This window comes from Falco peregrinus, chromosome Z (genome assembly GCF_023634155.1).
Source record: "Falco peregrinus isolate bFalPer1 chromosome Z, bFalPer1.pri, whole genome shotgun sequence".
Classification (NCBI taxonomy): Eukaryota; Metazoa; Chordata; class Aves; order Falconiformes; family Falconidae; genus Falco; species Falco peregrinus.
Window position 1 is genome coordinate 47,918,390 of NC_073739.1, and position 25,620 is coordinate 47,944,009.

Genomic DNA, 25,620 nt, shown 5'->3' on the forward strand with positions numbered 1-25,620 from the left:
TTGCCTTAGTCCCATGGGGTGAGCAGCATAGATATTTTATCATAATCTGGGTACAGCTATGAAGCAAGCATTAAGGAACAGATTTATTTTCAGACTGGCTGCATTTAGCCTGACTTTAAAAATTAACAGGAGAAAATTAGCTATCATTCAAGAATACACTTCTTGAATATAAGCTCATACTTTCATATCTGCCTTGAATTATAGTTCCTCCAGGTGTGGTATGTATATTCTTATTACACAACTGAAAAAAATAAAATCAAAGTTTAGAGGCTTATCTTCTTACAGGTTTCTTCCATCAAAAGTTCGGATCAGGTTTTATTTTCACTAGAATTTCTATCACTGGAAGTCAATATTTTTCAGACTGTACTAGCCTTCGTAACTCTGCATTTTGTCTAAAGATACCACTTTTCTGAAGACCAGTATACAACTGTTTTTTGAAAGAATCAAATTATTTGGAATAATTTGATTATCATTCCTGTCCACTAAAAACCTGTGTTAGAGACATGGCAGATCAGAACAACATAGATGATTAGGTCGAAAAGAGCAAGAAAGAAGAGACAAAACTAATAAGTAAAACCAACAAGAAATCAGAAGCATAGGTGACAAGTACTTTGTGAAATTACTAAATAGGGTGAAAAAGAATAGAATAGACTGATCAAGAGAAAAAGGTGAGAGCAGGTGAACTAAAAAAAGAAAATAAATTAGATATTTTAAGTGAAGGAGTCTTTAGAATAAAAAGAGATAATTTGATTTAACCCTGATTAGTGGTTCCCTATAGGCATGATACGTTGTGACCACTATTCGGGAAAATAAGACTTTGGGAGAATCTTATAAATATTAATGTACTGATGGATAATTCCTCTATACGTTGGTCATGTTACTGAAAGGCGATTCAGTCTGAAGCATTGCAAGTGCAGGGAAGGATGGTGATGACTGCTGAGATGCATTCAGTGCGTGTGCAGCAAGGAGGGCTGTAGGAAAGACCTGATAAATATAGCAGCAAGGCAAAGACGAGTGCTTGGGGTTCACTGTGGCCAGGCTGCTCTTTGGGGAAAAGCTGTTTTGGTCGTCTGAGCAATGAGGGTCTTTTTTCAAGAATTACAGCAAGTGGTGTAAAATGTTATTGTAAGACATGCAGGTCAGCTGGTATAAATAGTATGCATCCATACTAACTTACAGCTTTACTGCCAAATTAGTTTTTAAATCTGTGGAGGTGCTGAAATTGCACATATTTATTTTTTTTCAGTAAGATAAGAGATATTTCTTCTTAGCCATTAGGAAACAGTGGTTTGGAAGTTTAGAGGTTTTTTTATAAAGCAGAGTTCTTGAAAATATAATTTGACTAGCTAGAACTATGTTGGTTATAGAGGAATATAAAATGGATTCTAGTTAGCAATTTGGTAATCCTACCTGTGGAACTGTATTTGGTTTGGGAGTTTGGTTTGAATGTCAAAATGTGGAATAGACACTTGGCTCAAATACTACAGAAGGAGTATTGAGTGTATGGCATTGTGTCAAACTGATAGAAGGTGTTCTGTAGATACCTATTTGACCAGTGTTACGCTGGTCTCTCAACATTAATTATCTGGAGTGAGAAGCAATTGATACAGATAGAGGTAGAACAAAATCCAAATGAAGGATAGAACTAAATGAGATTTAAGTGAAATGAGGATGACTACAAATACTAGTACAAATTAACAACTTAAGATGTTAAATGTTAAATCCTTCAGAAAATAGTTATTAATATAAAAATAGAAGAACCTAATGTCATGACAGAATATGAAGCAAAATACAGCTGAAAGGAGGAAGGAGCCTCCTGAGACTCAGATGGCTTTCCACCCTAGAATAATTTTGCCAGAGAACTGGTGGGAGCTCTGTTGTCTAAGACAATACTCAAAAGAACTCCTTTGCACTGGTCGAGGGTAAGGAGTAGAAAACTTGATAATTCTGTCTGTTGGGCAAAGTAAATAACTCATGCAGACATGTATGTTTCCTAAACATTTGAGTCTTCATTCGGTTCTTTCTAATTCTGACTGCTAGATTTGTTGGCACAAGACACAACCTGTTCTGTGTTTGAAAGCTACAATGTACAATTAAGGACAACACGACTAATTTTCTCTCTAATCTTAATTTGTCTGTCTCGTTTTTCCAGGCTATTAACCTGTCTTAATATCTCACTCTTAGTGATCTGCTCTGTATATAAGGCTATTAATCTACTTTTATATGGATTAATCATTCAAATGCATTATCATTCTTTCATAAAATGAAGAATTGAGAGTGTTCTTGCCTTCAGGAAAATTGTTTCTAAATTTCGAGTTAGACATGTCAGTTTAAAACTCTTAAAGCCCATTTGAATCTGTGCTTTTTTTCCCCAGTGCACAGAACAAGCCTCCATAAATAACAATAAAGGCATAATAAGCAGATTCAGCCTTCAGAGGCTAGCTCAACAGATATCTACTATGTTATTTTTTAATGATATCCTGGAGCTATGCATCTGATTCTCTTCTTCAGTCTAGCCAAGTGGCTTTGATGCATTTAATTTGAATTTTGTAGTAGAGCACAATATGAACTCTTGCAGTGCATCTGAAGTAACCCTTCAGCCAATGCATGGAGGTCAGCAGCTGGCAACTGAAAAACACTAAATGACTGGCTGGCATCTTTGTGGAGAACTGCAAATGGGGGTCATGGTTCAGTACTAGTGGCAATGGTCAGATGCTAAGAGTTGCACCCAAAATGCCATTGTAAGTAGGCAGGTGCTGGTAAGGATTATAAAGGGGATATTCATACCTGAATGTACAAGCCATCAACATTTTGCAAGTGTTTATTGTACCCAAAGAAGATGTTTGATACATGTCGCTGAAGCGGAAATTCTGCAGTAGTACATCATTATAGTAGCTGTAGTTCAGACCTCAAGGAAATAGTCATAACCTTTCAGAATACTCCAAATGTCTGTTTAGTTTTCCTGTCTCCGTATGTTTTCCTGTATCATTCTGGCTTTGATTATGTGGGTTGATACTCCATATGAGATTTGTAACTGTGTGATGTCAAAGTTGGTTAACTGATGTAATTTTTTTTTTTTTTAGTCCTATGTGCAGTAAGAAACCTCAGGAAAAGACAAAAGTACTTCACTCATAGATGAGATAACAAAGCGTTTGGCTCTAGTTTTAGTATAATATTTGATAAGTGGGTTTGTATCTGGTTGTGTTCTTTGTCTGTGTTCAGAAACCCTAACTTTATAGATGGCTTGCTTTTCTGTATGCTGTTAAACATGTGCAAGGTGATCAGATGAAATGATTCAACACCTATGTTCATTTGGCAATGCAGCTTTAAAGTCTTCACCTTCAAAGAAACGGTGCAATTCCATCACAGCCCTAAAGGCAACATCCCAGGAAATAGTGTGTGCGGTTAGCCAGGAGTGGAAGGATGGAAAGCATGGCATTCTTGCTGAAGGACAAAGCTACGCCAGCCTTGATGAAGAGGGTAATATCTTTCAGGTCAACAGCCTAAACAATGTTTTTAAAGGAAGTTAGTAGAAGTTCTGGAAGCCCTGTAACGAGAAAGCTTCCAATCAAAGCTTCAGCATCAAGATTATTCTCATGGAGAGGGTTGTTGGTCATATTTGGCAGAATTGACTTTCAGGAGCAAAACTTAGAATCAAGGTTACAATATGCTGTTAATCTTTGATTTCAGGGGATCCTAAAAAGATTTATTCATCCCAGGTAGCAGATGAAGGCCAGAGCCAGTGCTCTTTTGTTCACTGACTTTTATACAAACATGTCCCATGAAGTGTTTTGAAGCTCAGTTCATTGTTCCCAGAGTCTGTTTGAAGAGGTACAGACTTTGCCCCTCTCAGAGCTCAGCTGGAGCCAGGCTGAAAGGAGAACCAGCTACCTAATCCCATCTGAAAACTGGGCCTTGGTAGTGGAAGACCAGTCCCAGAACTTAGAAAAATTTATCAGATATTCATACTGCTGTTTAATGTTTGACCTTGGTGTTGCTCTGTATTCTGCTGAATGTACTGGCTAGCAACTGAAATTCATTGTGTAACATCAAAGAGTGTGGGTATGGGCACATGAATATTACAGTCTCATCAATTCAAACATTAAGAAACGTCAAGAAGCTGTTGAGAGCACTATGTGACTCCATACACTTGCATAAAGATTCTTGGAATCAATTTGAAATGAAGTTTGCTAATGTTCTTTGTTTTTGTGTATGCAGTACTAGGTTCACACCACCGGCCGGATCTAGTGCCAAGCACTCCATCTCTGTTTGAAGCAGCTTCCTTGGCAACCACAATTTCTTCTTCTTCCTTGAATGTAGATGGGCATTATCAACATGATCAACCTATGCTTTATTCTAGCAGGTAAAGGCTGTATATGTGGTAGAGGATTCCCCAATGTTTTGCTAATAGTCTGACAGTGTTTACAAAGGAAGGGGCCTCTGCAAAAGAAAAAGCAGAAGGGGCAAGTGTCTCTGCAGCTCAGTCTTGAACTCTCCAGTGAAGGAGGGGTGCAATAAGCCTATAGGATTTGTTATATATTTTTTGGTTACTATATCTATTGTGATTGAGGTCACAAAATAGAAAGCATAAACACAGTATACTTTGAATTTTTTGAATGTTCCAAAACTAAACTGGGCATTAAAAACTTGCTTAGGCCTTAGTCTGTGCTGTAAACTGAACTAGATTAAGACCAGCATGGGAAGTACGTCTTGTAAAGTGGCTGTAGCCTCAAAAGCTGCAGAAACCCGTGATGTGCTAGGAAAAGGGACTTACTTTCTGGTTGATCTTTATTCTGAATGTACAGTGCTGAATGATGTGCTTTAAATTCTTTTGAAATGACCATTTTCTGAAGTGAATTTCTATGAAACTTCACCCGTGGGTGTGACTAGAGCCTGTCTAATTTTAACCCAGGAAGGACAAAAAAAGCAGAGTCTCAAGAAGAGTTGTGCAGATGTTTGTGAGCTAGCTTGGATGTGATTTGAGTTGTGTTTGAATATACTTGATCCATGTGACTGTCCAATACCATGCCTATGCTAGGAAGACTTGCTGGGAGATCATCTATTTGTGTGCCTGTACTCTTACCTTGTACACTTGATGTATGCTGTGTTCTTTCGTCTTGCTTGCTTGTGAATCTCTTTACCATGTGTTGTACTGCAAAATAGCTATTTCTTTGTTTTTGTCAAGAAGAGTAACCAGTGTGAACTCATGAATTTTGTTTGGAATAATTTGGAATCCTGGACTACACGATGTCTGTATAAAGTTGGTAAGCTTACTCGTGTGCCAGGATGTAGTTCTTTACTTTAAAACTGCATGTTGTCTAAAAAGATTGAGTTACTTTAAAATCAATCTTGAGGCAGTAGGCTTTTACCACCTATTTAAATTTGACCAACTGCATTTTCATAAGAAGTAATATGACTTGCAATTTGTTGATCAAAGTGATATTTGCAGCTTCCATTTTCATTAGGTTGAAATAAATCTCACTGATGTGGTGTCTTCCATAGGTCTGATGTCTTGCTGTTAAAATTTGGAATGAGGTATGGTTTGGGGTGTAACAAATACGACGTTTTAATTACAAAACCATCACAAGTTGTCCCAAAATGCATTACACAAGCTTTAGGAACTAAAATTACTAGTACACGTTAGTAGAAATAGAGCTCCTTCAATTCAACTTTTGTCAGTCTTGTCCAGTTTGTGACAAAATTAGCTGTAGGATTTCAGTGTTCCATGATCATTTACCAAGTTTTAGCTTTGCTAGAGGTCAGGTTATAGAGTATTGGGGTTTTTTATTTGCTCTAAACATCAAATAAAACTACAGAACTACTTCAAACTAGCATTAGTCGGCAAAGGAGAGCTCTTTTAGAGTTCAAATTTACTGCAAATAGTACATTTCAAATAATCTTTAGTCTCCATGAGTTAATAGTAGAGAAAAGCTATGAGTAAGTCCTTGATATTTTCCTATGAAGATATTCCAAAATAATTCTAAAATAAATAATGTTTGTAGCAGATCTACACTTTGATTGTATGTTTAGACTTGTTAGTCTCCAGTTGTGATTCAGTCAATGAAGTAACCTAAAATGTAGTACATGTCAATTCTGCAATCACCCTGCACATCCTTATCTTATAAAATCAAATTATAACTGTAGTATCTGCAGTCTGGGTTTGCATACTTTCAATTTGTCAGTACAACAGAACATGTTCTCTAATACAGCACAGACCTTGCACCAGCATTCATAGATGTGTGGTGTCTCCATGACCTTGCCCTATAGCCCAGAGATCTGCCATGGGGGCTGACCAGTTAGCATCCTTGCTAGTCCAGATGTATCGCCTTCAGCTAGGGCTCGATGGCAGTTTTTTTCTCCTGACCAACGACTGCTTCGTTTCACAATCTCAGCATGTAGAATTCATGAGGATTAGTTTCCCTGTCATAGCTAGTAGCTTGCTTTCAGGATTTAAAAAAGCTGCTAAGCATGCTCAGTTTTAAACTAATTTCTTCAAGATGGTCCTGGGTACTGGCAGTTTTGTACCCATCTCTGCTTCCTGCATCATTGCAGGGAGGTCCTTGCCTCTTCATGGTGCTAAATAATATAGCCAGCTTAAGTTTCGATTATGTTTTTATGGTACATTGAAGGAACTTCGTCCCCCCATGAGAAAAGCTATCAGGCAAATAAAACCACCAAAAAACCCCATGCTACAATGATGCATTGAGTTGTAGGTATCTTAGATTTTTCATGCTGGAGTTCTGCTTTTGAGTATTACAAAATGTTGTAATGCAGGACTCATCACTTTGCCATTTGTCTCTGATAAACAGGAAGGCTGGAGCGGTCCTAGAAAAAAACCTGGAAGAATGATTTGCTTGCTAATGTGAGCCTGCTTTCAGTTGTTAAAATATTTAATTGACTGTAACATTCTGCTTCAAGTTATTTAATAGAATTACAGTTACGCATCTTCTTTGTCAGGCTTTTTCCTCCTCTTTCAAAGTGTCCTGGCACAAAGTACAGAGTACACAGATTTCCTTGTAACCATTCAGAAATCTCTGGTTTAGGGTAATAAAGGGAGATAATCCTGCACGGATAGTAATAATACAGTATCTGTACAGCTCCTTAACTCTTATTAATGCTAATGAGTGGTATGTGCCCATACCAGTGAGAGGACAGGTGCCTTTATCTGCCTCATTAAAAAGAAAGCAGTAATACTTTTGGGTTCCTTGAAGCACACACTGTATTTTTAATTTTGGGGGGGTGGGAGGGGGTGTAATTACCATCAACCATGAATGTAATCATTTTCCAAGGGGAGGGAAATGGCATTTTATATGAAAAAGAAGCTCAGAACCATCTCTCTTTGAGGATGCTCAGTGTTGTGGTTTTAAGTAAGGAACTGCTGCCTGTGGTTAAGCAGGCAGAGGTGACCTGCTGAGCCAGAGCTAGCTCCTGAGGCTCTGTCATGTGAGGAGGGTTTCTGTAGACCCGGCTTGGTACAGATTAGAACTAACATAACTAATTGGTAGATGATGCACAGCAGCATTTGGAGATTTGTGATTAAGGTAGAAAAGAGAGAATGAACAGCAGTCATAAACATATAGTTACTAGGAATGTTTTTCTGGATTGCTTGAAGAGTCCTTGAAGAGTTAGAGGACTCGAGGTGTTACCCAGGCAATGTCAAGAAGAACTGGTAGATGTAGTGAATGAAGGAGCAGAGGGGAGGGGGAAATGGCTGTATTTTTCAGCACAAAAGGAACTTTACCTAAAAAAGGACAAACATGACATATATTATTCAGCAAATGTAGGCTTTCCTATTTGTCAGAAGAGGGCTGGTTTTTGATTTATGAAGCTGTTTCTCAGTCAGGTGGTTCTGTCATAAGGAATATCAAGTATTCATTTAGTAAGAGAACAGGACTGACTATTGCTTCTGTTAAAATTTTCAAAGATTTTCCACTCCTCAAGTAGGTTTCTATTTGATACAGAGATATTTTAGTACCTAAAAGTCCATTTTCCACTAGAATATATGTTCAGTTTTGAGTCCAAATATCCTTCTTTGAAAGGGTTTGTTTGCTTTATCTTAGGAAAAGTAATATTTACATATTCTATCAGGGATTATTTTTATAGAAGAAGTGATAACAGATTTTTTGCCCCCTCGAGATAAAGTTTTCCTAATAAGTATGGATTAATTAAATTAAAGATGACAAATCTGAATGTCCTGAGCTATATGACTGTTGTCTCAGTTGGCATTGCTTTTACAATTGCAAAGAGCTGAAGGAGGTTAATGCCTTTACAGGTGTTTCTGGAAGTGTTTTAAACCAGAGTTGCAAGGTAGAAGTTTCTTTCCAGTGTATGTTTCAGCATGTCTCATGGCTTCCAGTCACAAACCCAAATAAAGTCCCATGATGCATAAAGGGGTACTTCACCTCTCTGTCTTTAGAGCAATGCCAAGATACTGCAGGCTGTGGAAGGAGGGACTGCTGAGTTCTTCTGATGATGTTTGAGCCTAGGAAAACAATCTATGTGAAATCTAATTCTTGTTTCTCTTAATGCATTCTGTACCTCCTTTTTGTAAGATGTGTATGTAGTATGGATTTCTGCCTTTTCTTTCCTCTTCTTTCTGCTATTTGGTGTATTTTTCAAGGGTTTGCTTGCTTTACCTTTGCACTGCTGTTTTTGGCGCAGTCCACTTGAAATTTTGGAAGGCTTTGAGGGGCTGTGGTTTTCTTTTCTCTTACACTGTCAAAATGTCTTGAAATGACCAAACTTAGAACTGAAATGCCCCGTGACTTGATGTGTCTCATTTTCAAAGACAGCTTAGAAACATCTGGGAGTGGAAGGGATTTGTAGGTATTCATTTTCCTGTTGTAAGAAGTGCTTAATCACACCTTTTGCCAGTCTGGTTTTCTGTGTAAACAAACTTCTGTGTGTTAAGTTTAAATGTTCTGTCTGTTCACTCACCACCCTTAGCTTCTGAAGCTTAGACAGACTTGTCTGAATGTGAGTCAAAGTGAATTAAATTCGTGCAAGCTTCATGAGAACAAGCAGCTAGGTGGAGGAAGAAAGCTTGAATGCGCTAATGCTAGTAATAGATGCAGTGAGACACTGGGGGAATCCCCATGGGAAAAAGAAAATTAGACTATGATTGAAGCAACATGTAGTTGGGGCTTAAAGAAAAACAAGGCTTTCCCAATACTCCTGCGATGGAATTATTTTGCTATTTTTTTTCTTTTTCAATTAAGAACCAAGATAAAACAGACTGCTTTAGCAAGAGGGCAACAGCACAGTTGAGCACACTCATTGTGGCTGACCATTACTGAATGGGAGAAAGTAACTGCAAAAATGGGGTGGTTTGCTTGGCTTTTCTTTATTTTCCAGTCTAAAAATTAAGGATGAGAACTCAGTACACTGTTGAAATTGTAAAAAACCTCTGTTCAGCTGAAGTGTTCTTTCTGATACACTGTGTATATAGGGATTTCTCTTGTTCTTTCCTGTGCTTCCCCCCCAGTTTGTCTTTGCCTTACCAAAAGTCTGCGTTAAAACTGGCAATCAATGCAACTGTAATGATGCTGTTGCAGAAATTTGAACTTCTAGCTATCAACTGCTGACAGCATGTGTGTTGCTGTTAAGAGATTAATTATGAGAATTTTTTTTACTCTTTTATGAAGAAGTTCCATGTATATGTCAGTTTCAACTCAGTTATTTAATTTGAAAAAAAGGCTGTAATTTGTAAATCTCATTAATGTGCTGGTAGAAGCTATATTTTGTTGTATCTGAAGAGCTTTGTACACTTTAAGGTGTACTGTCATTTTTTTTTCTTCCTATTATAGGATTACAGCTGTAGTAGTTAATAACATATCTAAATACTAGTGCCTAATGTGTAGAAGTGTTCAGGGGTACTTAATCAAGTGAACAATTTATGTTTATTTACTTCTCCATTATACTTTGTTGGAACAATACTGTGACAAGGTTAACAGAGCAAGAAACATAGCAGAAAAGCAGGTGGAAGCATACTGGTTTAAAGAGCATAACACTGCTACCTGCAGTCCTGAAGAAGCACCAAAAAAAACCATTGTTGGGCCAAAGGCTAATATATATTGCATTTAACCTTACAGTTTGGTATTTTCTTGATGATACAGGCTGGTATGAAGAAAACAATGTCATCTAAGTGAACAGAAAACCCCCTTCTCTGTTGCTGTTGGAAGTTAGTATTTGGGTTTATTGTACTTGGTTTATGAAGTGTTCATAGGAATAGAAGAGATAATCTTTCTTGCCATGTAAGTACTTGTCCTGGACACATCTCAAAATACAAAATTTCAGCCACAGACTTCAAAAGTGAAGTGTAAAGCACATCTGGATGATGCACCAATTATTTACTAAGGCATGTCTAAATTTTAATGGTTTAAGCCTCATACATACACCTAGTATGATGATCTCTATTGCATAGAGTTCATAGTCTTAAAAAGATTAATCTGAAATTTGCTTTTCCTACTAGCTTTTCACTGAAGTTTTGGTTGTAGTATTACTATTCATAGCCAGAAGAATACTGAGTAATCCTGGAATTCAGTGTAAATGTTTAAAGATTATCAGTCCTTAGTATCAAGTGTAGAGTAACTAGCATCAGTACCAAGGGATCAGTGAGGCATCTAGATTTCCTGAAAAAAAAATACAGTTCTTTCTCCATTTAAAGTTTTCTGAGCCATTTACACATAATCTTAGTCATTGAGTTAAAAGAGAATGCTTAATAATGTATGAGTCTGGAAAAAATTAAAGTAGTCTGTGGGTTATAGTTCTGCTCTACTCATCTATTATTTAAGCATGTGAAACTACTTTTAATGTATTAAGTATTTTCTTCATGTGGGTATTTAGATTCAATATTAAATACCATATAGCAAGAATTCAGAACAGATATTAACTCCAGCAAAGCAAGGAGAGCTGACTGATTCTCAGATGTAAACTGTTTGCTTGCCCACTGATATTCTGTGGCTTGTGTATAAAATAAAGGCTAGAAACTCCAAATAGAAATTATTAGTAACTGTGGCAAAACTAGAGACTTAATATTTTGCCATAGTATATTTGCCCATATTGGATATTCTGAATAATTTTCAATAATTTGGCTGTGAAGGGTGGCAAGAAAGCAGTAGCAGGATAATTATTTTAGAAGACCTAGCAGGAGTATATCCTTAATGAAACCTTTTGTAAGATTAGGCAGGTATTTCATAAAGCAGAGGTTCTGTCCTTGAAGCAGACCAGTGCTGTCCTGAAAAGCACAGGTCAGTGACCCTGACAATGGAAGAAGGACCTAACAAAGACTCAAGGACTAGTCCTGTGAAGGGAAGTTTCTCAGTCTGCTTTGAGTAAGTGATTCAGTGTGATGTTTTGTAATTAGCCTTGAGTAACCCTTTAATTTCACCTGTTCCAGCTCTAAGCCTATAGATACATGTTGATGTGTAAAAGGTACATAATTTTTTTCAGAAAAGTAGCCTGTGAGATATCATAAATGACCTTATTTCCTGTTACAAAAGTTCATCCTCTTAAAACATCACCAGAAAGAGCACCACCACTATGTAACTCAACAGCATATTAAGCAGACATAATACTAGAAGAGAGAACAGTAAATAAGTATAGCACCCTGTTTACATCATACCCGTTTAATTTATTTTTGCTCAAGGTTACTGTCTAGAAGTTTCTGGTAAAAGTTCTAGTGAGCAACAAAGAGACGTCACCTCCTGCTTTTAAGTCTTTCCTCAGTTCTTTTGCTATATAGGTAGGCAGCCTCGAGGCAGAGTGAGAAGACTTTGCTCTCTTCCAAGGTTTGCTTCACTTTCATGATTGAGGCACCCTTCTTTTGGTGAAATGATCACAAGGTGCCTTCACCCATTCAGAAGAATAAAAACCTACTGGAAAATTAATGTTCTGTTTGTGGCAGGCCAATGTAGATCTGAGACTGTCCTGGTACTTGTGACATTATCTGACCTTACTGTCAGGTGGTTGGGATTAGCAGTTGTTGGGGAACAGATATCGGTAGCCCTGTGGAAGGAATATTAGCTGAATAATGCGTCCTTCACCAGCAAATATATATATGACTTTTTAATGGATTTTTTTAATCTCACTGTTTTAAGTGTAAAACCAGCACTATATATCTGAAAGAAGTGAGCCTTCCCATAATTTGCAAGCTGTAGTGAATTGCAGTATCATGAAATACACAATGTTGCTTCATTACGTTGCTACTCTGTATTATCATCCCTTGAGACATACTACCATATCATAAGCTGCCAGTCTGCAGAATTATCATAAACTTCATCAACATCAGTTTAAAGAGGGAGCTATCATTTTCACATTTCCTAATTTGATGGGATCCTTTGTCTCCTTATGCAGGATGAATAGAGGGACATAATTTGACATTGCAGTCTGAACAGTGTGCTGTTTGGTTCTTTTTTTTTTTCTTTTTTTTTTTTCTTTTTGGTACATTTTAAAAGCAGCATCTTATGTTGCTGTAAACTTTCTTGTGGAGATCTCTGCGTATCTATTGCAGTAGGAATGCATTCATCTGTGCTTACTAAATTAATTGGATCTGATCCCATTCAGCTGTTGATGCCCTGTTTGCAGCACTTTTTGTTGTAACTTGTTTTAATAGAGCCCTAAAAAGATCATAAGTCATTTCCTTCACAGAAAAAAGAAGTTTTATAAATTATTTAGTCAGTGCTTCTGGAAACAAATCGGTTGTTGATAAGTAGAAAGAATACCTATACTTTTTTTTAACTTGAAATTTAGAATTATTGTTCAGTTACCATACACAGACATGCATGTGAAACTCCAATGGTAACAGTTATTATTTAATACATAAGCAAATGTTTCCTGACTGAATTTGTCCCTCTGCATGCTCCTTTTTGTATTCCATACTCATCCTTCCAAGTTTCATTTCATAACCATAGTTTTTTCTGGTGAGGAAGGTCCAGAGCAGCTTCTCAGACAGACTTCCAATTGTAGATCCCTCCAAGGGCTGATACATGTTGATGTGTACCTCAGTGGATTTGGGTTTTATTACTCAGTATTTTGTAATCTAGACAAAGTTCCTAAATTCAGATAGCTTGCACCATCTCTTTTCAACTACATATGCATGTCATGTACGAAAATTACAGGTCTCATGATTTTAATTAACACGTGCAAAGGTGTCATGAATTTGATGTGTTTACTGATTCACATCATGTTTTGCCATCGGTGTGAGTATAGTAGCACAAACTTACTGTCAGACTCCTTCACCTGAAGCAATATTCAGAAGATCAGTCATATCTATTGTTTTTTCAGGTCTGTAGTTCTGAAGTTTGTCAGCAGTATCAGAGAAATATTACAAGGGAGGTTTATTATATTTCACCTACCTCTTTTTTTTTTCCAGACACACATATAATTTATAAAAATTAAATCCAAGGTTGTTTTTGAGGTGATTTAATATTTCTACATTGTAAACAGACTAATTAATGCATTTAGTTCAACGGGTCCATAAATACCTGTTGTCCCTGTTTACATTTATATGTATAGAGGACAGAATTTCTGCAACAGTTGGTATTGAGTTGTACCTTTGAACAATAATTTTACTGCTCATTTATCCTACAAGATGTTTTTCTGAATAACTTTATACACAGAGATTTTAAAGATCAAAAGTCATGATGCAATGAGCTGGTAATTTTTTTCAAAAGCTTATATAAGAGTTGTCAAACACATTGGACATTGCAAATGCATGCTGTTTAGGGGGCAAATATTCTGTGGGATGTGCTACAGGAAAGCATATTTGACTTCCAAAGATAGACATCAAAGCCTGTTTCTATTACAATTCTTCACAACGGGGGAGACCCAGTGACTCATTTGAAAGAAGCTGCTAATTACATTCCTACAAGAGCTGTTCTTCACACTGTAGGAGAAGAAAAATGCCAAACAACTAAAATCAAAATACAGCTTAGACTTCTGCTTTGGCCAGTTGTTACTCCCTGGCACTGTTTCTGCCATTCCTCAAAGGCTGTGCAATGGCTTGGAAAGGAGACTGAAGAACTTCTACCTGTCCTGCATGCTGCCTTGCAAGTAGACACATTATGATGAGGCATATTTGTTTTTCCGTGAAGAAAACAGAAGTGTTTAATTTCTAAAGCTGTCATGTCAGTTTAGTGCAAATAAAATATGAAGTACAGAAATAGTAATTAGACTTTGGGAGGGTTTGAATTATTATTTAATTTTTTAATTGTTATTACTATTTTATTTTATTATTTCAGATAATCTTGCCTGATTATGCTAGCTCCTTGACAAGTTGTAATTTTTTTCCTTTATTCCTTAGAAACTTAATATGATCTTATCTATATGATCCGTAGATTAAAATGTGTAAAAGTTACTGTTCTACAAATCTGCAGAAGATCAGTCTAGTTTAGTTGTTTCTACTGAAGATCTTGTGCCCAACACCCAATTTTTTCATATTTGCAAGTAGCAATCTCTAACTATCTTTACCTTTTTGAGCTAATTTGAGTGAGGATTTTTTTGCATCTCATGTCCAAAAGAGTATTTTAGAAGGACTTCAGAAAATGAAGGATTTATTTTATTTTCAACTCAAGAGGAAGAGAACTCAGGCCTGGTTTTCGTTTAAATGTGTTTTAGTGTGTGATTTAGAAGGTCAAAATATGGCTTTCCTCACTTCAGCATAAGGACAAAATGTTTTATGCTTCTTAAAATGATATCCACACTGACGCTATGGATGAAACCATAAAAAAAAAAAAGCTTCTTGCTTTTCCCCCTTTTCATAGGAAAATTGGAAATCTTGTTCTTATGCATGTTTTCATGTAGTTCATAGTCACTTAGCCAGCTGGGCTGCATGTTCTTCATGCTGTCATTGTAAGGCAAGTACAAAAGCCAAAGTGATTGTTATATTCTGCCATGAAAATTTTTCCTAACTAAGAAGGTGTTATTATGTTATTACACATAAGCATTATACAACAGTTGCAGCACAGCATTCAGCTCCTGGCAAAAGCAGTTGCTTTCATACTGACATTAGCATGGGCTCCAGATGCAAATGAACATGGCAGTGACTTCGAATTTCCAGTTTCTCCTTTATACATGTTACAGATTGGCTTCCCAAAGTGGACAGTTCATGTTCTTTTAAAGAGAGAAAAACCTCCAGTTATTGAACTTAATGTAAATGACAGCTCTGTTTTGCAACAGTTTTCCTACATTTCTCCTTTCAATAAACAATTCTTCATGCAGGAAATGCTTTCTTACTTGCAGGGTTTACCTCTAATTTTTCAGTCTGAAAGTCATAGCAGCAAGGAGTTTGCTATCTGCAAATAAGTTGTGGATCTTTGCTTGTAAGAAAATAGGTGGACTGGCATCTGTGTTGTTTCATTCTCATCTCTCATGCCTGATTTTGTTCAAGGGACTTCAGTTGCTCATGGTTTTCTGTATGTAAGATTACTGTATCTTAGTACTTTTTCTGCTCCCTTTCTCCTTTTTCTTTCTGTATATTAATATATGTTTTCTATATTATTTGTTTCTGTATATTAAATCTCTCTTTTAGGAACTACACTACTAAATAACCAAATTATGACGTAAGAATTTCTCTTTGACTTCTCTTAACATGCTGGGTTTGTTTCAATTCTCATTTTCTGACTGACTGTATAGTGTGTTTCTGTAACAGGTAGGGGAACAAAGAGGTACACTACAAAGGGAAGAAGACATGACATTTTATAAGTAAAACCAGTAGTTAAACAATCCTAAGACCAAGTGCTGAACTCATATTGCTATTGTTTGCTATCCACAGCAGGCTGTGAAGCAAGCAACATAAATTATAATTTAACAAAGAGCAAAAGAAGCACAGTGCCTTCTAATGGAAAAGTAGAGAAGAGAGGAAGAAAAGTAAGTGACACAGTAAGCCAGTGAATTAAACTGAAATAGCAGGACTAGGTCTTAGTCTTCTGATACGTGAAGGATGTAAAATAAAATGCCACTGGTGTGAACTGTAGAATCCTCGGCTTGTCTTGAGTACAGGTTCCAGAGGTTTTCAGGAAGTGAAAGAAGTCAAAAACAGCAGCAGCAAAGGTGGCAGTGATGTGGCCTGATGTGTATATGAAAGGAATAACTTATTTTATTTTTTTTTAGCCTTTAAACCTAACCTAGTGCAGGAATAAAAGCCAGGTATACACCACAGCCTGCCCAACTTGCTTTACAGTTAGTAACACAGAGCGCTGTTTTCCAGAAGGAAAGGTTGACCACTGGGTTTGCATATTTTTATAGCTGTAGTAGCTGCTCACTGCACATTCATCTTGTGTCACGTCGTTTTCCTATATTGGCCTTTGCACATTCAGAGGCCTGAACTGCGCCGCAGCGCAAATCAAAATTCTGCAGGCAAAAGTGGCTGTCTTCCTTCACGCCTCCTCCCCTTTCGACAAGAGTAGCATCTGTCATGCCAGAGCTTATTTTGTGGGAGATGATAAAACAGTCTAACATTCGGCAGCAGCCCATTTTTTCCCTCCCTGTCTGCCCTCCCCACTTCAGTAAAATGAAGCATTGGCAGAAAACTGATGTGACTGAAATGTTACTCAGTGGAATACAAGTAACAGGTGTGAGAAAACTGCTACTAAGACAGTGGGAGCTTGGTCACCCTAGGGACAGAAGAAATAGTCTTCCTATTGAAAAGACGTCTAATACGCTATATAATAAAAGGAACATTGTAATGTGGCAAATGTAGTGCTGTACACTTAATACTAATATGACATGAGGGTGACTGATGATTCATTATTTTGTTGAGCTTTTGAATTTGTTTTCTACTTTGCATGCTAGCTTTGTGCTTCCTGATACTATACTCCATCTGAAACATAATTAAACTACAAAGTACTGCAAAGGGAGGGGAAGGTTAGTAATTTCTGGACTGATGGCTGTAATCATGCTTTCATAGACAGTTAGAATGCAGAATTGTTTGTTTTCACCTTGCGTGTAAATAAATACCTAAGAACTTTTAAAATACATCTCTGCAAAACTGACAGTTGAATTTTCAAGGCAGCCTGGAGTATTAGTTTCTGGCAGCTAGTGAGGACAGGGGATAAAATGAGCACCTAACTGCATTAAAACACCTTTGAGACTTTCAGCTTTCTGGTTCCAGGTATGGATTATGTGGATTCTTGTGCAGATGCATTTGCAGTTTCACATTCTTTCTGGGTAGCAGAGAACAAAAAATCATATCTATGAATAAAATCATACAGTGCACTTGCTCTGTAAATGTCACTTCCTTGCAGAGCTGTACCTATTACAGTGTACTCTTGTTCTTCTCCCACTTTCCCTTCTGAACTGTTGGCTGCAAGTGATCCCATATCTGCATGAGAAAGTTCAATGCTCCTGTGCCTAATTACTGAATCTTTTTTTCCCTATTGTGAGTTAAGAAATGATGCCAAAACTTACACCATGTGTAATGTGAAGTTAATGAAGTTACTCCACACTTACTGGGACGTAGTTTCATTCTTTAAGTAAACATTAGAGTTCAGGAACAGTATTAGTTCCTCATAAAATGTTAGTTAATGCAAAAATAGAAACTGTGGTTTGGGTATGTTAGTCAAATATGAGCTACCAATTATCTAGCCATTGTCAGCACATATATATTTGCCATTTATATTCCCTCTTTTCAAGTATTTGAAGCTTTTAGGTTCAAGAGAGAAATTTATTTTAAAATTTTGAGCTATAACTGACTCTGTAACTTTGGGGTTTGGTTGATTGTAGTCTCCCTTCTCTTTGCAGTAAAGGGTTACCTTCGAGTTCAACTTTCACTTTAGAAGACAGTGCCATATATTTGACTTCAGAACAAAGCACGCTGGAAATGGAAAATGATAATGCTTCAGTTTTGGATGTCTACTTAGTAAGTTGTCGAACTGTTTCTGATGGGCTTTTCCCCCTCTAATTCCTTTGATTCACGGTCAGTAAGTGACTAAGATACATGCTTAACTTCAAAATCCAGAGGTTCTTTTAGGTATTTCTTATATGAGACGTATGCCTAAGTACCTTGCCAAAGCAAGTCCTTAAAGAATCTATGTGCCTGTTAACTGTTGTGTTATGTATGCTAAGTATGACAAAATGCCTTCCAGTTTTTCTCTGATGGTAGGGTTTTTTTCCCTATTATTTGTTTCCGTAAGAGAAGAATAAAAAAAAAAGAATAAAGAAAAGTCTTTCCTCTTCATGTTGAATATTCCACAATGTAGAAATTAAATTTTCTCAGAGACGAAGGTTCTGTGTTTACATCAGCAGTTTTGAAGCCAATGAAGTAGAGCTTAATATGAAGTACATTAACGGCTCCACTTTCTGCTTTGAAGGGTTGTCCAGTTGTGGTGGCTGGAATATGATTAAAAATTTATCTCCTCTTTCCTGTTTTCGTTCCTATTGAGCAGTTTATCTGACTGCTGAAAGATAAGCTCAAGTTTGTTGTGTTTGGTTGTCTTTATGTCGCCTGTGTTTTAAAAATTCCCTTAGTATCTATAGCTCACATTCCACAGACATAAAGGCAATAGGTACCCAACTCCAGTTCCAATCGAGGTTTTGTGCTCTTCTATGCTAAATTGAATTGAATTATGCTAAATTAAATTAAATTATGCTAAATTAGCTTAAATGCTAAAAGCCCTTTTAGGCCATTTTTAAAATCTCAGTATAAATATCAAGAGAGAGGTGTGTTAAGCATGGCTTTTTTTCTGAAGGTTGGTTTTCCTAAAGCACAAATCAAACAATTCTGGTCTTATCCTGGTAATATCTTCCCTGTGTTCTCATGAAAAAATGTCTGTGACTTACATGGCAAGAATTGTACTAGAGAGGAAGGGTAGGGTCAAAAAGGAAAGTCTGTTCATTAGGTTTCTAATAGATGTTTCACACAGGCATAGTTGTTTCCTTTTTTGATAAAAGTTCACTGCATTCTTTATTTTTCTTACCTCTAGAGTTTCCTGATTTTTGTCTTTAAGAGATCCAGAACATAGAATCATAGAACAGCTCAGGTTGGAAAAGACCTCAGGAGATCATCTGGTCTAACCTTTTGTGGGAAACGGAGCCTAGATGAGATTATCTAGCACCCTGTCCCATTGCATCTTGAAAACCTCTAGTGATGAGGGCTAGATCTACCACATCCCTGCAGAAGTGGTTCCAGTGATTGATTGTCCTGAAAATTTTTTTCTTGTGTTGAGATGGAACATGTTTGTGTCTGATCCCCATGCAGTTTCTCTAGGCTGTACCACTTTTTTTTTTCTTTTTAGCAAGCAACACTTCAGTATATACAGTACCCACTTAATAGCTACTGATTTAATAGTCCAGCACACTTAAGGGGTTTGTTGTCTGTCCTGCCTCCACTGAAACAAGACAGTAGCAAGTACCAGTGGACAATTAGATGTAGAACTGAAATAGTTAACTGTGACCTCCAGTAGCCCATTAAATCAGCCTATTCCTGTAGGACTTGCGTTAATTGGGCTTGTTGCTGATATGATGTTTACATGAATCATCTGCTAAGAGGGACTCACAGATCCTGAAATACTATGGCAAATGGACAAATGAGTAATGACATGCAGAGTAACTTTGCTAGCAGATTGGCTGACTTAATGAATTGTGCTTTAAACTAATGAACTCGGGGGATAGGATCCAGAGCTGTGACACCAACATACTCACAAGCAACATGGTGGATTAGCACGCCTACTAGAATAGGGGGGAATGCTTCCCAACCCCTTTACAAAGGCAAGAACCCCAAGTCCAACCACCTCAAGTGCCTGTTTGCCAACACAAGTAGTCTGAGCAGCAGAGAGGAGGAACTGGAGCTCCATGCCCAGTCTGAGAGTAGTGATGTGACAGAAACCACAGAAACTTTGTGTGAAGAGTCACGTGACACAGTGGGTGGCTACAAATGTGTTTGGAAAGATAGGAAGAGAGGAAAAGGAGGTGGAGTTGCACTTCATAAAGAAAGAGAAATTTGAGTATATGAAGGCAGGCTATGGAGACCACAACAGTTCTATCAAATGCCTTTGGATCAAGATAAGATGGTTTGTCACCACAGAGGATCTTATGTTATGTATCTGTTACTGACCTTACAGCCAGGATGATGAGGCTGACAAAACCTTACTTTGGCTGCTCAAGGAAGTCTTGGGCCAAAGGAACCTGGTCCTCATGGGTAACTTTGATTACCCAAACATTTGTTGGGAGAACAGCACAGTGGTTCACAAGTTGTTCATGAGATTCCTGGAATGTGTGAGGACTGCTTCCTGCTGCAGGTGCTGGACATGCCAGCTTGGAATACTGCATTGCTAGATTTACTGCTCACAAACTGAAAGACGTACTTGCCAACATAACTACCAAAGATAGCCTTGGATACAGCGATCACAACATTGTAGAGTTTAAGATCCTGCTGAGAACAATTAAGACCAGTGGTAGGACAAAGGCCATGAATTTCTTAAGAGCTAGCTTCAATATGTTCAGAGCCCAGATGCAAGGGATTCCATGGGAAGCATGCATGGAGGGCAAAGATGCTTGTGAGTGCTTGGAGTTTTTAAAGTACAGCCTCCCTGGAAGCGCAAGAGCATTCTGTTGCCTACAAAGGGAAAGAAAAAAGACAGAACGAGACTACCGCGGCTTAACAATGAGCTTTTGGATGTGCTTGAAAGCAAAAAGGAAGCATACTGGCTGTGGAAAGGCAGCCATACACCCACTGAGGACTACAAGAACCTTGCTAGGGTATGCAGAGATGTAGACAGGAAGGTTAAGGCTCTGCTACAACCTGAAATTGGCCAGAGACATCAAGAAGAAGAAAGGGTTCTTTGGATACCTAAGCAGTTAAGCAGAAGCACAGGGAAGACACAGGCCCATGACTGAGCAGGGCAGGGAAACAATTTACTAATAATGCTGACACAGCAGAGGTTCTTAAGACCTTCCTTGCCTGTGTCTCTACCAGCGTAGCTGGACCCTAGACCACAGGACCAAGTAGCTACCACGGTGCACATGGTGACCCACCAGCAGTGGCCCTCTGCAAGGGCTCAGCCCACATCAGTGGATGGGCCCGCAGGGAATCCACCCCAGGGTGTTAACAGAAGTTGCTGACACTGCTGCGAGGCCACTGCCTGTCATCTTTGAAAAGTGGTGGAGATCAGGGGGCATTCCTGACGCCTGGCAGAGGGTAGATGTCACACCCATCTACAGGAATGGCCCAGAAGAGGACCCAGGAAACTACAGGCCCATCAGCTTGCTTCAGTCCCTGAGAAAGTGGTCGAACGAGTCCTCCTAGAAACTGTTACAAGCCAAATGAAGCTGGTGGTGATTGGGAAAGTCCAGCACAGATTTACCAAAGGCAAATCATGCCAAGGTAACCTGATCGACCTTCTACAACAAAACAACATCTTCTGTTGACATGGAGAGAGCAGTGGATGTGCCTCACCTGGACTTCAGCAAAGCGTTTGACATGTTTCCCACAGCCTCCCCCTGGACACACTGTCAGGGTACAGCCTGGGTGGGTGATCTGTGAGATGGGCAGGCAGGTGTCCCACAGGCCACACTCAGGGTGCTGGTCAATGGCTTTTACTCAGGCTGGCAGCCTGTCACAAGTGGGGTCCCCCAGGGACCAGTACGGGGCCCTGTGTTAAACATAAACGATCTGGACAATGGCAGGGAGAGCATCCTCGCTGGGTTTGCTGGTGTCACTGAACCAGGTGGCAAGGTGGAGGTGTCAGAAAGCAGAACCATCCTTCAGAGAGCCCTGGAGAGGCCGGGAGGGTGGGCTCGCAGGAACTGTGTGAAGTTCGGCAAAGGCAAGTGCAGAGTCCTGCACCTGGGACAACAGAGCCCAGCACCGGCCATGAGCTGTGGCTGGGCAGCAGCATTGCCGAGGGGGACCTGGGGGTTCTGGAGGAAACAAGCTGAACAGGAGTCAGCAGAGTGCCATTGCGGCAACCAAGGCAAACAGGATCCCGAGCTGCATCCTCAAGGGCATTGCTAGCAGAGATAGAGATGTGATCGTCCCACTCAACACTTTTCTGGCTGCACGTGGAGTACTGGCTCCCGTTCTGGGCCCCGCAATTCAAGGTGCAGACTGGAGAGGGTCCAAAGGAAGCCATGAAGATGATCAAAGGGCAGGATAAAATGCCCCATGAGGAAAGACTGAAAGACTTGGGTCTTTTCACCCTGGAGAAAGCTCAGGGGAGATGTTATCCCATATTCAAAGCAGACAGAAGCCCTCTCTTTGAAAGGAACCACAGAAAGAAGACAAGGGGCAACAGGTACAAGTTGACCAGGAGAGGTGTCATTTCAATGGAAGAAATTTTACAGTGAGAATGATCAATCACCTGAACAACCTCCCCAGGGACATGGTGGAGTCCTCATCATTGGAGGTTTTCAAGATGTGATGGAACAGATACTCTCAGGCTCCTTCTCACACAAAAGGTGGACCAGATACTTCTTGAGGTCCCTTCCAGCCTGGGCTGTTCTGTGTTTTGTGGTTCTCTTGGCCCCACATAAGAGAAACCATTTTTTGTTGGTAACTTTTGAATTTGGTTTATAATATAATAATCTTGGTTATCATTAACACTGCTGAGCACTGTGAAGTGCTTTTTTTAAAGCTTGAAATCTGTAGGGTGGATGGTGGAATGCTCTGAAAATCTAGTGACAGGCATAGGTAATACCTTCTGTAAGGCTGTCCTTACAAGTTTCAGGTGTGATGGTGAGCTCTTCAGTTAGTTTTCAGCTTGTAAAGCATTCATCATGGGAATGCTCTCATTCTGGGAGACTGCAGTAAGTGTATGTGTATTCCACTGACCACCAACAACAGAACAAATAAAACCCAACTCTGGATGTTATACAAGTACCCAGTGTTTATTTTCCTGAGCAAAGGTCTGGACGAGTTAAGAGATCTTAAGTGGAGAGAATTGTAGATGCTTTTTTGACCTATCAGCACCCTTCCTCTGCACCCTGAAAATCCAAGCTCAAAATTCAATGATCAGGACACGGCAGCGGCACTTACCTCAAGTGTCTAGGTATGCAATGGCTGGCAGCTTCAAGGAAATTGGATACTGTGGCTAAGCGCATGTTATTTCTAAAGTGGCAAGCTCATCCTGAGAAATTACTTACTTCTGCCTCCTTGGTCCTGTCCCACACACTGTATTGATGTCTCCTTAACTATTTTGAGATTGCTATGGAAATGAGCTGTAACTTACACATGGACACCTGTACTTATGCTGAGGTGTTTGTCAAAGAAAGAAGAATAAGGTATTACTTTGTCCACTGATCTTTCACTCCCTATTGCCCCCCAATATCCTTTAGCAGACCACGAAACAACAGTTAGCCTCTGGTTAGGAAAGTCTAATGCTACAGGATCAGTGATGTGTTAGCAGTTTTATTCACTGCTGCTGAGCAGAAGGCAGGTTTGTTTTTATAGAAGGATGATTAAATGCAAACTAGAAGGGAAATACGCGTGTTTTTCAGAACACTAGGATCACGTCAGTCATTGCTAATCTATGTCTCAAAAATAAAGCAAATGAATAATGTTTGCATTAGCTGATTTAAGCCTCAGTTGAAAAGGTTACAAGGTGTATTTTGACCTTGTAAAAGCATGAGGAGAAAATGTAGCTTTAAATGGCATTCCCAGATTTTCCTTTAATCCTGTTAGTTAATACTCCTTGTCTGTGTTCCTACTGCAAGACAAGCTGCTGTAGGCTTACCTGCTAGATGTTATAATGAAAAATGTCTTAACTTGCTTAATTTCAGTCACTCCACTAATCCTTTGATGTCCTTGCCTCCTGCTTTGAAATGCTAGACTTCTTGGACAAATTTTAGTCCTCATAAGAGCTATGAATTTTTGATCCCATGAATGAAAAAAAGGACATTGTAGTAAAATGACATTCTGTTAACTTACTATAAAAAACAGCTTTAGAATGGCACTTGTCTGAACAGTGTTGTGTACAGACGCAGACAGTCAAGTAATGTGGGGTTGGAGCAGAGCTTATAAAAAGAAAATTCCTCTTTACAGGTAAGAGGATTGGTTTAAGGGTGTAGCATTAAGGCAGGGGTCCTCAAACTACGGCCCACGGGCCAGATACAGCCCCCCAGGCTCCTCAATCTGGCCCCCGGTATTTACAGACCCCCCCGCCGGGGGTTGGGGAGGGAAACCAAGCAGCCGCAGATGGCTGCCTGCCACTGCATCTGCGCGCCGGCCCCCTGGTTAAAAAGTTCGAGGATCACTGCATTAAGGGAACACCATGCAGACTCACACTGTGCAGCTGATGCCAAAATCCAGAGCAAGAATTTTTGTTCCAGGACACAGGTACAGAGACATCTCGAGCTTGCAACTAAACAGCTGGTCTGGGCCCAGAGTTTCTCAGTTCTGAAAAAAGCCCAGGTTCAGCAAAGCAGCATTTTGTGCATCTGCCACTCTTAAGCAGCACTGTTAGGAACATCCTTAAATCCAAGTTTACTTTAAAATTCCATTGGTTTATTTTGTTTTAAATCTTTTAGCCCAGATGATAACTTAAGAAACCTAGCTTCTTCCTAGCTAATAAAATATAAATAACCATGATCTGTACTGAGTAGTAAGTATAAGCCAATCTAAATTATTTCCAAATATTCTAGTACTATACAGTGGGAAACAAATACTGAATATTCTACTAAAACAATTCTAATTTTTAATTAAAGATTGCAGAAAGATAGAAACAGGTATATAAAATAGTTGGGAGATTTGAAATGTTTCTTTGCAGACAATTAAAGCATTGGAGGTTTCTTGCTTTTGTGAATATGTAATACAATGATAGATCAGATCCTTAGAAGCAAAAGATGCTGAGATCAATAGAAGGTGTCCTGTACATAAGCCAGTAACAGAGAATGTTCACACTCTTCTATTTAGCAGTTTGATGTAGAAATCCACAAACCAAGTAGAACAGTGTTTCCTTCTTCCTCACTTAAGTTCCCCTCTAGGCCTATATTTTTGCTGTCAGTTCAGGCACCTTCAGCTGATATATAAGCAGAAAAGCTTTAAATGTCAGCTAACACTGTTGAACACAAAAGTCTACTGTGTTCTATGGATTTTGATTACTAGGAAATATAAGCCAAATCCTGCAAAAGTTTCTTACGAGAGATCAGCAAGTGCAACTGATCCAGAAGACCTTAGTCCAGTGTTACTAAGGACTAGTACCTAAAATAAAGAACCTTAAAAGTGGTAATTTCATGTAGAAAGTAAAGAATAACTTAAAATGACCTTGTTCCTTCTGTTCTGCAGTGAATTCCCAAGTTCTTTAGTTGAGCATTCTGTCCCTGAAGAGGGAAGAGGGACATGTGCAATTATGAAGTACGCCACTGTGTTTTCTTAGCCTAGCCTTGAAATGACTTACAAAGGTAGCTGACATATTATATTGACAAACTACAATATCAGTAAAATCAGAGTAGTAAGGTTTAAGAATTACTTTAATTGGTTCACTGCAACTAGGCCTGATTTCCTTCACACCTAAAATGGGACAAGAACATACATGTAAATAGCACAGTGACAAACTGAAGTTTGCTCTCTTGTGATGCTGTACATCTTAAGTTTTTGGTGGTAAATATAGGATTTAAATAAGTAAACATGTGCCCTGCCTACAGGATTTCATTAATGAACTATTTTGCTTGGAGAATACTTCTGTATAT

The 25,620-nt window shown here is 38.7% G+C and overlaps 1 protein-coding gene across 1 annotated transcript in view; it reads left to right on the forward strand.

Annotated features, from left to right (window-relative positions):
• The window catches only part of PIP5K1B (phosphatidylinositol-4-phosphate 5-kinase type 1 beta), an 88,973-nt gene that overhangs the window by 58,782 nt on the left and 4,571 nt on the right, over nucleotides 1–25,620 (forward strand). Inside the window, exons 13-16 of the mRNA XM_055791706.1 lie at nucleotides 3,325–3,480; nucleotides 4,219–4,363; nucleotides 15,773–15,867; nucleotides 17,740–17,857. Coding sequence (XP_055647681.1) covers nucleotides 3,325–3,480; nucleotides 4,219–4,363; nucleotides 15,773–15,782 — 311 coding nt within the window. The 3' untranslated portion in view covers nucleotides 15,783–15,867; nucleotides 17,740–17,857. The remainder of the gene's footprint in view (nucleotides 1–3,324; nucleotides 3,481–4,218; nucleotides 4,364–15,772; nucleotides 15,868–17,739; nucleotides 17,858–25,620) is intronic.